The sequence below is a fragment of the Tiliqua scincoides genome, chromosome 2, assembly GCF_035046505.1.
Source record: "Tiliqua scincoides isolate rTilSci1 chromosome 2, rTilSci1.hap2, whole genome shotgun sequence".
NCBI classification, from domain to species: domain Eukaryota; kingdom Metazoa; phylum Chordata; class Lepidosauria; order Squamata; family Scincidae; genus Tiliqua; species Tiliqua scincoides.
The window spans coordinates 143,153,411-143,167,821 of NC_089822.1; the positions used below are offsets into that span (position 1 = coordinate 143,153,411).

Here is a 14,411-nt window from a genome sequence, read left to right on the forward strand (position 1 = left end):
CTCCTGTAGAGTTTATAGCCCGGGATTGCGGTATCCCACTGATTCTCCGCATTCCACCAGGTTTCCGTTATGCCCACTATGTCAATGTTTTCCCTTGTTACCAGACATTCCAGTTCTCCCACCTTTGCTCGTAGACTTCGGGCATTCGCATAAAAGCATTTATACACGGAATGCCCCAGGATGGGCTGCTTATTCGCTCCTTTGTCCCCGCATCCTCTCATTGTGCCAAACTGTCTATCACATCCCATCTCCCTACCTTTCCCAATTTCTTCTCCTACCCTGCCTTTGTCTTGTTGTTCTCTAACCTCCCCATCCTCATCCCATAGGGATGAGGAGTCCCGAACCGGATGCCCCTCGGCTCCTGTCGGCCTTCCCCCAGGGATCAGTTTAACATCAGTGTAACATTTAAGGAAGCAAAATGTGTGTTGGCTGTGTTATCAGCAGATCTGGAGGATATCGGGGATGCCTTTTTAAAAGATAAGGAAAAAAGAGTAGGGGAAGGTTAAACTTCCTTTACCTTATTGCAGCAAAACTGCTGCATTTTCTGGGCTGCAGGCAACCTTTTATGTGCACTTGAAATGCAGCTGCATACAGCATCAGATAAACATGAACTTTATTTATTTATTTTTATTTATTTTCACACTTTTATACCGCCCTTTCTCCAAAGAGCTCAGGGCGATGTACACAGCTGCTCCCCTCCTTTTGTCCTCACAACAACCCTGTGAGGTAGGTGAGGCTGAGAGAAAGTGACTGGCCCAAGGTCACCCAGGAAGCTTTGTGGCTAAGGTGGGATTTGAACCTGGATCTTCCAGGTCTAAGTCCACCTCCCAAACCACTACACCACACTGGCTCTCTTATGCAATATTTCGAAAGCACCAGCTGCAATGTTCAGATCACTTCAAGCTCAATCCTGAGCTCTTTAGCAATGGTGGTACAAGTGTGCCATAAGTTTGTGGCATCCAGAGAGGAGGGACCATCAACACTGAGCCATAGTGAAGCTCAGAGGGCCGACCAGCTCTCTAGCAGCACCAACCGGCAGTAAGTAGTATCAGGGCAGGGGGGAGCAGCTGGGGCGGGAAGGGGGTGGGGCTGGTGGAGCTCTGCTTCTCTGGATCCTGAAATTTGTGTCAGGCCAGAAGCCTCGACATGGAGACTCTCAACTCTATCGGCAAAATAGCTGGCACAAACTTGAGAAACCCTATTTTCTGGGTTGGGAGTTTCCCCAGGGAAGGGGACAAAAATCCCCTTCTCCTAAGGAGACCTTTGGCAGCTGCCGCGGGACCACAGGATACAGTGTTTGGTACTGCTGCACCCAGCAGCACCACTGCCTTTAGGATTGTGCTGTTAGTCCTGTAGAGCTATCATTTTCTTCACTGAAACCTGTTTAGAAAAAATGTCTTGACCTGAAATCCTGTGTACACAATTATCTCAAACTAAGTTCCATTGAACTCAGTGGGACTTCTCAGATAACATGCATGGGATTGTTATGATGTTTGTCCTTTCATTTGAAATTAGAAACCTCCCTCCCCCTTTCTAATGCTTAATGTGCTTTTTTATTTCCTTCATCTTATTCTCTCATCCTCTTCATATGTATCCAGTCTGTGTCTGTCAAGCTTTTTCTCTGTCTCTCCCTATATAAAGCACCTTTTACTGACGCGTTGATGGAATTTGTTAAAACAGATTTTGCATATAGTATGTTAAGACCAAAATTGAAGAGCTTATAAAATGGAACACTTCAATAATCCTAAACGGTTTTACACCCAGACCCTTTGATCACTCCTTAATTGAATAGCTTATCAAAAATGTGAAAATATCACAAAATGTTAAATCCCTGTGTGCAGCATAGAATGTTTTTTTTCCCCTCTTCAAATCTTTTTCTACTCTGAAGAAAGGCACTTCAAACAAAACTAACTCAAGCATTGTTGGGGCCTGCATTGGTATTTGATGCATGTTTCTTACTGCCATTCAGTGTTATGGGCCTTCTCTCTGTTTAACGTGCCTTGGATCTGGTCCATATTGGCTTGGAGCAATGAATCTTCTTATGGTTTCTAAGCTAATTCTTGTAATGAAAGGCTGACCCAGGAATTTTAGATGGATATCAAGGACTTGATTAACTTGACCAATCCAAACAATTCTCAGACTTAAAAGTACAACAATCCATACTCTCTTAAAGGCCATCAACACAGCATAGTCTATGATCCATAAGATAGCATCAATAGAAAGCAAGTGTAACACTATATACATCACCCACCATAGGCAATGTTCCTCTAGTTTTTAGAGAGAGCACACAGAGCTGTACATGGCTGCACAGGGGCAGCTCTGGAGCACTCTGCAATGGTGTAATTGTCATTGCCGAGCTCTGAAGTGCCCTGACACAAGATGCACGGCCATATGGCTGTGCAGCTTAGATGGAAGAGTGATTCCAGGTGATTTGACAGCCGAGAGAAATCAGGTGAGATGGGCCTTATTCCTTATTCTAGAATTTGCCCATCACTAAAGATAAACTATGGGTTGTATTGTGTTTGAATACTGGAAATATATATAGGTAGCTCTCAATTTATGGAGGTGTCATGTTCCTGCAAAATGGTGCATATTTAAAAAAAAATGTAAATGAAAACAGGCATTCCCATAGAAAACAATAGAATCAGCGTGTGTTAGCAAAAAGTCCATGAGCTCTCCCATTGACAAATGGTGATTGCAGAGGCAGACAACTGGGAACAGGGCTGCTGATGTTAGTGGCTCAGTAGTCTAGCAGTCACGTTTGGTGCTTGGAGGGGCCTTTTGTATGTGTTGTTCTTAGTGTCGCCTCTCTCCATCTCAAAGCTGTAAACCCTCCCACTCTACTTCTTGAATATTGGAGGGGCTTCGCACAACTTCTACAGACTGGGCTGCAGTACTGTTTTTCTGTTTCTGCTTCTTGTGAGGTTTTTTTTACTCTTGAGTTTGGTCTGGCTGGCCAGCAGGCATGGTTTCAGAGGCAGCGAGAGAGAGAGAGAGAGAGAAGCGCAACTGTACTTTATCTCTGTGTTCCCCATTGCCTCCTTTAACTCCTGTAAGATCAGAGCAATAGAGGAAAAAACTGATAAGTGGAAATTAAAACTGTTTGCAAAATAATTGATTATGCACAATGTGCTATCTAGTAATTACTTTCAAGGGATAAATGAAACCAGTAGGAATGAGTCAAATCTGCCAAGGAAGAAGAAGAAAATTATCAATGGCAAATGTTTCACAATTGCACTCAGGTGGAAGTTGCAGAAGGCAAGTTTGAGGAAGCCAACAACAATGACTGAAATAAGCCAAGAGGACATTGTTAGGGGAGGCAAGGACATTACAATGTAATAAGTTATTGACTGTTGTAAGAGGTCATTTGAGAAGAATCTGGGGAATTGACGTTTTAATATTTTTTTTTCTTTTAAATAAATATCCTGCGATACTCAGAGCAACATGCATCTTCTCCTCCCACTTTTTATCATTACAGTTCTGTGAGTTAAGATTATGCTGAGACTGAGTGACTGGCCGATAGTCACCCAGTTTGCTTCATGACCCAGTTTGCTGCAATCCTAATGAGACTGCCTGTGCCATGATACAGCAGTACTGAACCGGCTGCTACTGTATCCCACATGGGCAGAGATGCAGCTGGAAGTCACCTCAAGATAAGAGAACATTTGCCCCCTTACCCTGTTTTGAGCCCCAGCAGCTGCTGTGGGTCTACATGGATCCACACCAGCTCAGTTGCTGGCACAGAATGTAGCCCCATACAGGGCTTTCAGGCCCGGGATGGGGGTTAGAATCCAGTGGCAGCCTCTATCGCCATCCCCACCCGAGTCACGGGCCTGAGCTGCTCTCTTCCTACCCAGTTTTGTCCCTCCTCTCCTTCCCCCACCCTAAAATGCCCCTGTGCCGCTAGGCAGCAAACCCACAGCCAACAGCTCCCGAGGCCTCTCCAACTGGCCCAGAGGCTCACTGCCCACCCATTCTGGTCTTCAAACTGGCACCTGCCTCCTTCTGCGAAGTGCTTTACTGCACTTTTGCGGCAGCTGTCTCCCTAAGTATGAGTTTAAATCCAGATCTCCTGTTTCCTAGATCAGCATTCTAACCACTTTGATATAATGATTCATCTTTAAATTTTTCTTTAATTCACTCGTAATATTTAAAGTTGGTGTTATTCACTTCTGTTCTTCCTGATCTTGAATTAGAACATTCAGAATAGCACTTCCCTAGTGTTACTCAGAGGAATGGTCAGTTAGAAAAACCACATTAATAACAATTCAATTGTTCCTTTGCAAGTGATTTCAAGTCAGATGGGGTGTTTATCAGCATCTTTGTGCAACTGAATCAAATCTATCTTCTTTCCTGCAGTATGAACCAAGAGGACCAGGCAGGCCATTGTACCAAAGAAGAATTTCATCAAGTTCAGCCCAGGCTTGTTCTGAAGATTTAAACACTCCTCAAGATAGCCTTGGACAGTGTAAAGAGCTTCAGGACCATAGTAACCCACCCTCTTTCAATTATTCATCCCCTGAATTGTGGGTAAACTCCACCTCATCAACTCCGTATCAGAACATTCCATGCAATGGATCCAATAGAGCAGTTCCACCAAGAGAACTGTTAGGTAAGTGATGCTTTCTCCTCTTCTTCAAGCTGTTTTCCACTCCCTGGTTGAGTCAGACTTTGAGGACATATACAAGCCAATGAGTGGTGAAATGGGTACCTAAGTGCTGCTACTAGCTGCAGACTGAACACCAAAGAATGCAATTCATTTATTCCAGAATAATTCAATGACACTCAGTTAGATTACTAGAATATTCTGTTTTGTGACAGAAATGTATCAGTAACATACCGGTAATTTGACTGGTAACCAAACCCAGTCTAAGCAAGCAGCCTTTGCTTGCATACTAGGATCTTAAGATCCCCCTTCAAGCAGAAAACCCTATACTTCAAAATGCCCCCTTACAAGGTTAGTGGAACTTCTTAGGCAAGACCCCAGAAGTGGCTGCCATTAGAAGGACATTTTCACACTTAACTCTGCGATTTCTGTTCACGTTGTGATGGGGGGAATTTCACTTATTTATCTTATAACTTCCATTTTTGAACCTGTTCTCTTAATTGCCCTTTTATTACTATTGCAAAAGTATAAGTCCTTCTTTTAATTCTCTCCTTATATATTTATAAAAAGATTTATATCCTTCCTTTCCATTTTGATCAAAAATGCTCCAAGTGGTTATCATCAAAGCATTGTATAACAATCCACAAGGGAAAAAACAAACAATAATAATAAACTAAACACAAATAGGAGAGGTGGAGTCTTGACATAATTTATTTGATCAAAGGTTTTTTTTGTTTTAATGCTTCACAATAACACACAGGTAAATTTCAGGATATCATGAGAATTTTTCAAAAACTTCTCACAGCTTTGAAAACATTTGACTCATTCCACAGTCTTCCAATGCCTTGAGTTCCATTTTGGAAAAAGGCTGACATAATAGAACTGTTGAATAGCTACTCTGGAATAGCTTGGGGAAGGTAGACCTGGTACCTTTCTCACCTTGTTCTATTTGTGATGCCTCCTTTAATGGAGTTAAAGTGGCTGCCTCTGTTCTCTGTTTCCAGTTCCGTCGAAGACTGTCAAACCCCAAGAGGATCAGATGAAAGTTGAAAACATCCAGTTGTCTAATTCTTTTAATTACAATGTGCTCCAACACCTTGGCCAGTTCCCACCCCTCATGCCAAACAAGCAGATTGTGGAATCCAACAGCAACAGTCAGCAGAGCTCTGGTGTGAACAAGCCTGCCATGTCCTACGCAAGTGCTCTGAGGGCTCCACCAAAACCCAAACCACCCCCTGAGCAGGCAAAAAAGAATAGTGATCCTTTGTCTTTGTTTCAGGAACTTAGTCTAGGTAGTTCATCAGGTAGCAATGGCTTTTACTCCTATTTTAAATAATCAGAATATTTTTGTAGAGAAATTTTAATTTCTATTTGTGTCAGTAGATAGAAGATAGTTGGGGCTTCCCCTGCAGTTGCCACCATTTCTTTTTGTTTGTATTAGTAAATATATCTTGGTTTTAATTGCTTTGCTGCTAGATTTGGAGCTAACCTTTTTAAATTATATTCCATTATCTTACTTTTTTTGGATGTGGGTCAGAAGTTTGAAAAAAATTTTCCCTAGAAGAAAAACACATTTTTAAAGATTTATGTAACATTATATAAGTGTCGCATTAAAGCTAGCAGCTGAAAAGTTAACTGTGCAACTTTAAAAAAAATATATAAAAATTTAAAAAAAGTTGTCTAAATTGTATTTAAAAAAATTGTAAGTAGCATTTACATTTATTCAATAACATTTAGCATACTACACTGGGTTTCTGTACCAGAAATGGCCAGTTGATGTACAAATGTATGTTATGTCTGCTTAAATTGTTTAATTTTTTTAAAATAAAGATGCAGCATCTTAATTACTTTCAGTTTTATCAGCTTTTCTGTGAAAGGATGCTGCATGCTAAGACTTTTATAGTTTTAGAACCTGTATGATGTGGTATCGTATTTTCCTTTGACTGTAGGATAAAGTGAAGACCGTGTTTGCAGACCCACATGCTACTGTTTTGAATATTTCAGAATTAAAAAAAAAAACCCAGAACAGTGGTGAATATAAAAAGAAAAAAGTACACATTTTATTTTTGGACAGGCTGTTAATTTTAGCTTGTTGGAAAGATTAATTTGATAGGTTTTTTAAAAAGAATCATGAAATCAAAAAACCAGTTTTTTCCTATGTTGGGTGCTCCATAGTTTAATATAATTATTAAAAAATATGAGTAAATCTAGTACAATATTTGGGGCTCCCTCCCAACTATGCATGTGTAAGTGCTTGTAATCTGGTTTCTCCCCCTCTGGCATCTCTAGTGGTATAAAAAATTGTGCCGCTTTAATTTTTTTTCTTTTTCTTTTCCAGTAAAACCTTTTGGTACATTATTTGATGTTTACATTAAATGTGAAATTATACATGAATATTCAAATATTTTGCTAACTGTTTTGTTTGAGGAACATCATTAAAGAAGATTTTTATGTTTGTCAAAGCTGTATCCAAATTAATCCAAATTTGGGGGGAGTTGAGTTGTTTTGGAGGGAGGGGGAACAGATGTGATCTACATGGTTGTTTTTATCTTTGTATGTTCTGCTGAGGTTTTCCACAATCTTGGTCTTTTACCGCTATATATTGAAAGTGAAATCTATAAAGAATTATACAGCAATATGTAACAAAATTTTGAAAAAAAAATTTAGGGTAATGTTTACCTTTCAGGTTGTGGTCTTGTACACTGTTCATACTTTTGAAGTAAGGGATGTATCTTTTATAGCTTCTACAGAGGAACTTGTCCTCCTTTACACTTGAAAAGATCTCTTTGATCGGGGACATTATTATCATCATTTTATTTATTTTCATTTCCCACTGTAAGACACAAGAGTAATGTCTTCAAAAGTAGTGTCATTTTAAAAGGTTGTTTTTCTTGGTGGCACAGCTTCCCACAGCTTTTGAAAACATTGGGGTCAATCCACAACCTTTTGCTGAGCTACTGTACTTGCTATTGTATTCAGTCCGTTATTTGCTCTTGTTACAGTCCATTGATTCTTGTTGAGGTTTGCAGATTGTGGTGGTGAAATCTCAGCTTGGTTGAAATCAATGTCGCATTTCTTATTGATTCAAATAAGTCAGGATTTTACACAAGAGTGTCTATAAAAGATCTGCATACTTATTTAATGCATTGCAATATCTGAATGGTTGCTAGGTTCATGGTTCAGAAATGCAGAGTAAAGCATCATTGCTATGTAATTTTTCTTGCTTAATGTCATAAAATCAACCTGATGGAGAAAATCCCCACTCACGTTTGCTGAACACTTTGAGCACACAGTATCACATCAGGAAAATGTTCTCTGCACCTTGAACAAAACTCTCATTGCGATCGCAACTAGCTTTGTCCAGTTGAGTACAGCGGACGGTGTCCTGAGGGAATTTGATTGATAGCGGTTATGTCACCAGCTAATGTAAACCAAAGTTAGCCCCTTTGAAATAAGTTAAACTGTTTCTAATTGTCACCTTTGAACTGCAATTGTGCCCTTAGCTACTCATACATAAATTGTTCCCCATGCATACCCTATGATAGGCAGGGCTGGCCATGAGGCAGACGGAGGGTGCTACTGCCTCTGCCTTCTGATCTCTGCTATCCACCACCACTGTTGCTTCTCTTCTCCCCGTGTTCCTTGGATTTAAATAGTAAGAGGGAAAGAGCCATTTCCCACCTCTGCCATCTACTCCCACTGCCATTTAAAAGGAAATCTCTTCTCAATACTTTCTCTTCCTTTTAAAATTATTTTAAATAAGGTGCATAGAAAGATGAACAGCAGTGGCAGCAGAGGTAAAGGACGATGATGGCCAAAGTGAAAGTTCCTCTTAGAGCCATGGTGTGCCATCAGGTAAGAAGGCAGTGACATTTGATGCCCAGCTCAGGTGTGGGTAGATTCTTGGATCAGCCTTGATGGCAGGAACCCTCAACCATTGTTTGTGGACAGCGGAAGAGTTCTTGGTGACATGTACAAAACTACGATACTGAATTAGTTAAGGCTCAAATGCCATCACTCAAGTCAGCACTATAACTTCAGGGGTTTCTAAATCACACATTTTTATGGAGTCATGATTCTGTTCAACATAATTGAAAATTTAAATTAATAAAGCTTGCTTGTTCATTTACTTCTACCTGTGCGTTAGTTGGGGAACAGATGTTCACATCTGACCACATCATATTTAACTGTCATACACTGTTATTTTTATTGTGGCAGCGACTTCCTAAAAACATTTTTTTCTTTTCTTTTTCCTTAGTATTGTTAGCTAAACATTTGTCTGAGAGCATACACCCCCCATTTGGGAGATCATTCACTTTTTTAGAGCAGAGGTTTTTGAGACTTCAGTACTTTAAATCAGGGTTTCAATAAAAATAATTACTAAGAAGTTGAAATCTTCAGTTCAAACTTGGCCAGAACTGCTGTGAAGTAAAATAGATTGTGCAATAAGATTGGGCATATATGTGGATGCTAATGAGGCTGGTGTTTCTGAGTTTTAAAATATCAGAGCTAGAACAGTTTCAAAAATAGAATTGGCTTTGCAGATGGAGAAAAGTTTAACACTGTTGTAACCTGCTAGTTCCCTCTTTCATTCTGGGCTATAAAGAAGCTCTGAGGCTCAAGTGTGCTCATACTGCTGGTACTCAGTTGTGACAACACTGGAAAAATTCCACTTAAAAGCAGATCACAACCATTTTCATTTATTTTTATCATGATGAAATTTTGAACATTCCTATTTCAGCATCTAGTTTAAAAAAATGAAAAAAGACTGGTGTCCAATAAATCAATGTACTGTCTAGCCAATAGTTATTACACAGATAAATTATAAACCATGAGTGTTAAAATATCAAACATAAGAAACAACTAAATGTATTGGTTAAATTTACAGTTATGTTTTTTATTGACATCCCATTTTTGGTGGATTATGCCACTAATATTAGGCATGCATGTTGTGGCTACACTTACTGTAAAATATTTATTCTAATGATTCTTAATGTTTACATCTTATAATCAGAGATATAATATATTTAGATCTGTGGGTCTTTTTTATCCAAAGGTTATATAATTCTTATAGTTCTGTCTCTCCTCCCCAAAGAAAGGAGAAGTGTTTTTCACCGTTCATTTCACATTCTCAGGAACAAATATACTTGTGTAATGGGAACAAGCATCTTTGCTTTGATGGGAGCATGTCATGTGTCACAGTACTTAATGAGAACTTTAGAATACTTTAGTGAAGCTAGAAAATATAACCCACTTATTCCTCAGTATAATATTTAAAGAAAAAGCTGCTGAACTTCACATTGGAACTGGGTTGGTGGATATTATCTTGGATTTGCTCAATAGAATTAGTGTTTTTCTTTTTACTGAAGGATTTATTTTTCAGGAAGCATTTGGTCTTGTAAATTGAAGGAAATGAAACTAATTCTGCGTACTAGAACATGAAAATGGAAGACAGGGTGGTGCCTGATTAGTTTTTCTTTTCTATTTCTTCCATGCCCATTTTTCTCCTTGGTTGTTAATAACATGTTCCCTTGGTTCATCTGACCTAATCTCTAGCATTATAATCTTGCCAACAATCTTGCTCCAATTTAATCTATCCCCTTCCCAACCATCTTAACGTACTGCTGTCTCATTTTGGCTACTGAGTTAGAATTTCAGTTCAGGATCTACCTCTGTATGACAAATGGTTTTCATGTTATGTCTCATGTTTTCATTGATAATTCCCAAAAGGCCCACTTGTCGCAATATTTTCACTACATGTACACATGACTGTAAGGATGGATACACCCTTACCAGAGTTATAGAGTGCCCCACCCTATATGCATATATGGCTATTCAGCCTTTAGAGTAGCAGCATATACATATGGTGAGGGGGACAGATATATGGTTTTACATATACTGTAGGTGTGTTTCTTTATTTGGAAGTACAAGGAAACTATAATGTAACAAGTAGTCTAGGTTTTTAAAGGTTTAGAATTTGAGACTTTCTTTATAATTCAGTGTTAGAAGACAGAACAACGCTCACTGAATAACATTTGTTAGCTTTGAGGTTTATTTGTACCCAAAATTAATTCTGGAAAATCATATATGTCCATACTCTGCTCTGCAAGAAATTGGGACTTCCAAAGGTGCATCTGGAATGTTTCATCAGGCATTTGATCATTGTGGTGTTCAAATATTCCTATTCCTCTAAAATTCATTTATTTATTGTTTACTGTATTTTCTCCACATATGGGGACCCAAATTAGCTTACAAAAGATGATAAAAAACACAAAATATAAGACATCATCAAATCACAATTAAAACAATTACTGAATATCCTCAAAACTAAAACAACCTTAAAACTGTCAATAAAATCACAAGAGCAGAGCAACAACAGACACCTTATAAGAAAGGGCAGAACCTGTAAAATCTAGACATTCTTCTTAAAAAGGCCAAGAACTCAGAAGGCTTGTCTGAAAAGAATCATCTTCAGGCCTCACTGGAAAGTCCCTAAGGCAGCAGTTCCCAAACTCTCTGGGAACTGCTTCTTCTCAGTGCCCTGTTTCTTTATCTACTCAGTGTCTGTGTTCTCCAGTTACTCTAGCATCCTTTAGCAAGAATCCTTACCCAAAATTTTACCTCCCTGTCTCAGCTCACATAATGCCCAGCACTAGGTTTCAGTTATTACACCAAAATCTATAAACCTTTATCCTTGTGTAAGATGTTGTGGGTAGGGACGCTGGTGTGACTTGATAAACTGGTCAACAACTGATTTTTAGTTGGTGCTTTTGTGTGTGGGTTAGCATTTACTAAAAAAAATACGAACTACACCAACTATATTTTGGAACATCTGTTTTTGTTTGTAGACAGGCAGTTCAAGCATTTGTACCACTTATAAACCCTGTTTCTGATGGCCCCAGAAATAGCTTAAAATGTGAATTTGTGAGAATGTGAATTGCAGTTCTAAACCTAGTAATGTATCTGTCACACAGTGCAATTATGCATTTGGTACATGGTGAAGAATAATGTTAACTGGCTTTGTACTGCAGCTTTAGTACAGCAGCTGGCTTGTTGATCCAAGATAATACAGGTTTCTAGGAAGCTCTACTTTTAAGTTACTTAGGAACAATAAATAAGGATGGGTATAGAGAATGCTGTCTCCATGTCCCATTCATATCAATGGAAATGCTCCCATTTAAACAGATCATTCTCCTGATGAGCACTGTATGTCTCTTCCTACATTAAGGTTGAATAACCTTCCCACTTTTATTTTGTTGGTCTTTCCTGCAGGTATTTCCATCTCCTTGCTTATAGTATGTGCATTACCAACACAGATATCCGCATCAATTTTCATAACACCATTACCATTCTAAGATGTGGCTTGCTCATATGTCATAATCGTACTTCGATACACATGGTACCCTCACATAAATCTCCATCAACCCCATTGTTTGTGGTATTTTTTAATAATGTCCCGTTTCTGTCATCGTCTGCAGTATGTCATTGTTTGGAAAGTCTGGCATTTTCCAGTGCATTATGGGCAGTTCTCCATTCCCACAATATGTGATAATAAACTCTCAGCAATCTACCCACTAAACATATGTGGGAAGGACCTTCAGTGCTTGTCTTTAACTAAAATTAAGCATGTTTTTAACATGGAGTGTCCTCACTAGAACCTGCTGTTGGAAACAGCTGCTTCATGTTGCCTCACAGTAAGGCTGGCCATGTCTGCCTTTAATAAACAAAGCCACTATATACAAGCCATGTTAGAATTAAAAATGTTAGGTATCCTCAGGACTATTTTCAACACTATTGCCCAGTTCAGACAACAAACAGCATCGAATGTCTGTTGCAGAAGTGCACGGGGCCTCTGAATGATTCAGTCACCCAGTATGGATCAGGTAGTGATGCCAGGGTGTGTGTGGCCAGCATATATAACCACTGTGATTTTGTTCAGTATCACTGCTGCTCAAAAAGGGCAGCTGGATCATGCCAATCCTGACAGCTGCGTATACAAGTAGTTGAACCCTCATGAAAGCCCCACTTTATGCAAGTGGTGCCTCCATGCATCCCCACCAGATAGTGAGACTACAGACAGCTCCACATCCCCCTGCCATAAGTAATCACTTGGGGAGCCCTCCACTGGCCCAACATTTCTGTTCATGTTTTAAAGACTGGAGATGTGAGTCTTGGTCTTGTTGGGAAAAGTCAGATGCAGATACTGACCTGTGTATCTTGCACATCTCCTGAAACACCTCTTGTGTGCCTCTGGGCTTATCCAAATGGTAGTTTTTCCCCCAAAGGCTAGTTTTGTGCTCAACTGGAAATGGGAAGGAAATCACTGCAAAAGAGAAGTGCCAGGAGCCCCAGGGTTTCGGCAGAAAAGTCTCTAAGTTAGGTTGCAGCAAACATGCGAATCCTACTAATTCCTGGTCTGCTTGTTGCACTTAGCAGGGATCATCCCAGCTGACATGTAGTATCCGTTGTGCTGCATCAGCACAATTAACCCGACACCCTCCATCTGTCCACTTTTCATATAGGCTTACTTCTGTGCAGTTCTTGCCCGCCCTCTCTCCATATATGTTGCAAAGCTACCCTGTTTCCGTTGCAGCAGTCCTGGTAGCCAGATGCCCCCAGCTTTGGTCCTGACTCCCTCCTTTTTTCTCCCTGTTAGCCGTGGATGACAAGTCTTGATGAGCTGCTGATGCTCAGCTACCCTTTCATTTGCTGCCATTCCCAAAATGGGAATCTAGAATCAGTTAGTGGCAAGCTTTGGCCAGACCCTTGCCGTTCTTGAAATTCATGGCCAATGTGCCTATTAGGCAGACTTAATTCTAATTAAAATCCAGGGGCTTCAAATGCTCATAGCTGTGCACTTAGGGGTAAAGAAAATGTGGATATCTCTGAATAGGATACAACCAAGTGTGCTCCTATGACGAATTTCAACTTTAATGTGGCTCTCTGTACCTATATTCTCTTTCCGTGTTAAGAAGGCGACTTGCAATGATCAAGACATGATTCAACACAATTTATATTTGTACTGTATAGCTGAAAGTCAGGAAACAATTGTGTTTTCACTTCAGTATACTGTACAAAACTCTCTGAAAATTTATTTTGCTGATTGCAAAATAAATAACACCTATAAAATACAGAACTGTCATATTTCAAATTATATTCATCATAGCTTACTTTAGAAAAGAAAATGACTTTATATATTTAAAAAACAAACTTGGTTCTTCTAGTATCAGTATAATTCCCTGAATAAAGCTCAGAAGAGTTGCAAAGCACCAAGAATGGTCAAAGTCCTTCGAACTTCAATTTGCGCTCTCTGTTTGATAATGGTCGAGATCGCTAACCCAGACGGTGCTTTTAAAATTGTTTCAGCAATTTTTGTGATTCTTTGTAAACTGCATTGAGGACTGGGGTCTTGCAGTATCTATATTCAAGTGTAATGATTGTCTTGGTGCACTCTCTTTATTTTTAAAGATCAATGGTAACACAAAATGTATTTTACTGCTACATTTAAAATGTATTTATAATAAAGATGCCTTTTTAATAAATAATATTGAAATTTACCAGTGAATTGTGTTTGCAGTACATGCTGTGTCTTTTATTTATTTTTTATTAAGGTTTCAAAGTCAGGTATGTGAGATTATATATAAAATCTTTAAATTGTGGTTTTATTCCTGATTAGTCAAAAAGATGGAAACCCCATTAAGAGTGGCTTAGATAGCTCTTGAGCCAGAACTTGTGTTGTAGTATTGCTTTGCTTGAAGACACAAAGGTTTGTGGAGAAACACTTAGTTGTTCTTAGACTGAGAGC

General features: G+C 39.3%; 1 protein-coding gene across 2 annotated transcripts in view; it reads left to right on the forward strand.

Moving 5' to 3' along the window:
• The window catches only part of HELZ (helicase with zinc finger), a 170,069-nt gene extending 155,906 nt beyond the window's left edge, over positions 1–14,163 (forward strand). For both annotated transcript variants that reach the window (XM_066613958.1, XM_066613959.1), the window contains exons 30-31: positions 4,360–4,612; positions 5,611–14,163. In XM_066613958.1, coding sequence (XP_066470055.1) covers positions 4,360–4,612; positions 5,611–5,942 — 585 coding nt within the window. In that variant the 3' untranslated portion in view covers positions 5,943–14,163. The remainder of the gene's footprint in view (positions 1–4,359; positions 4,613–5,610) is intronic.
• Positions 14,164–14,411: the final 248 nt, after the last annotated feature.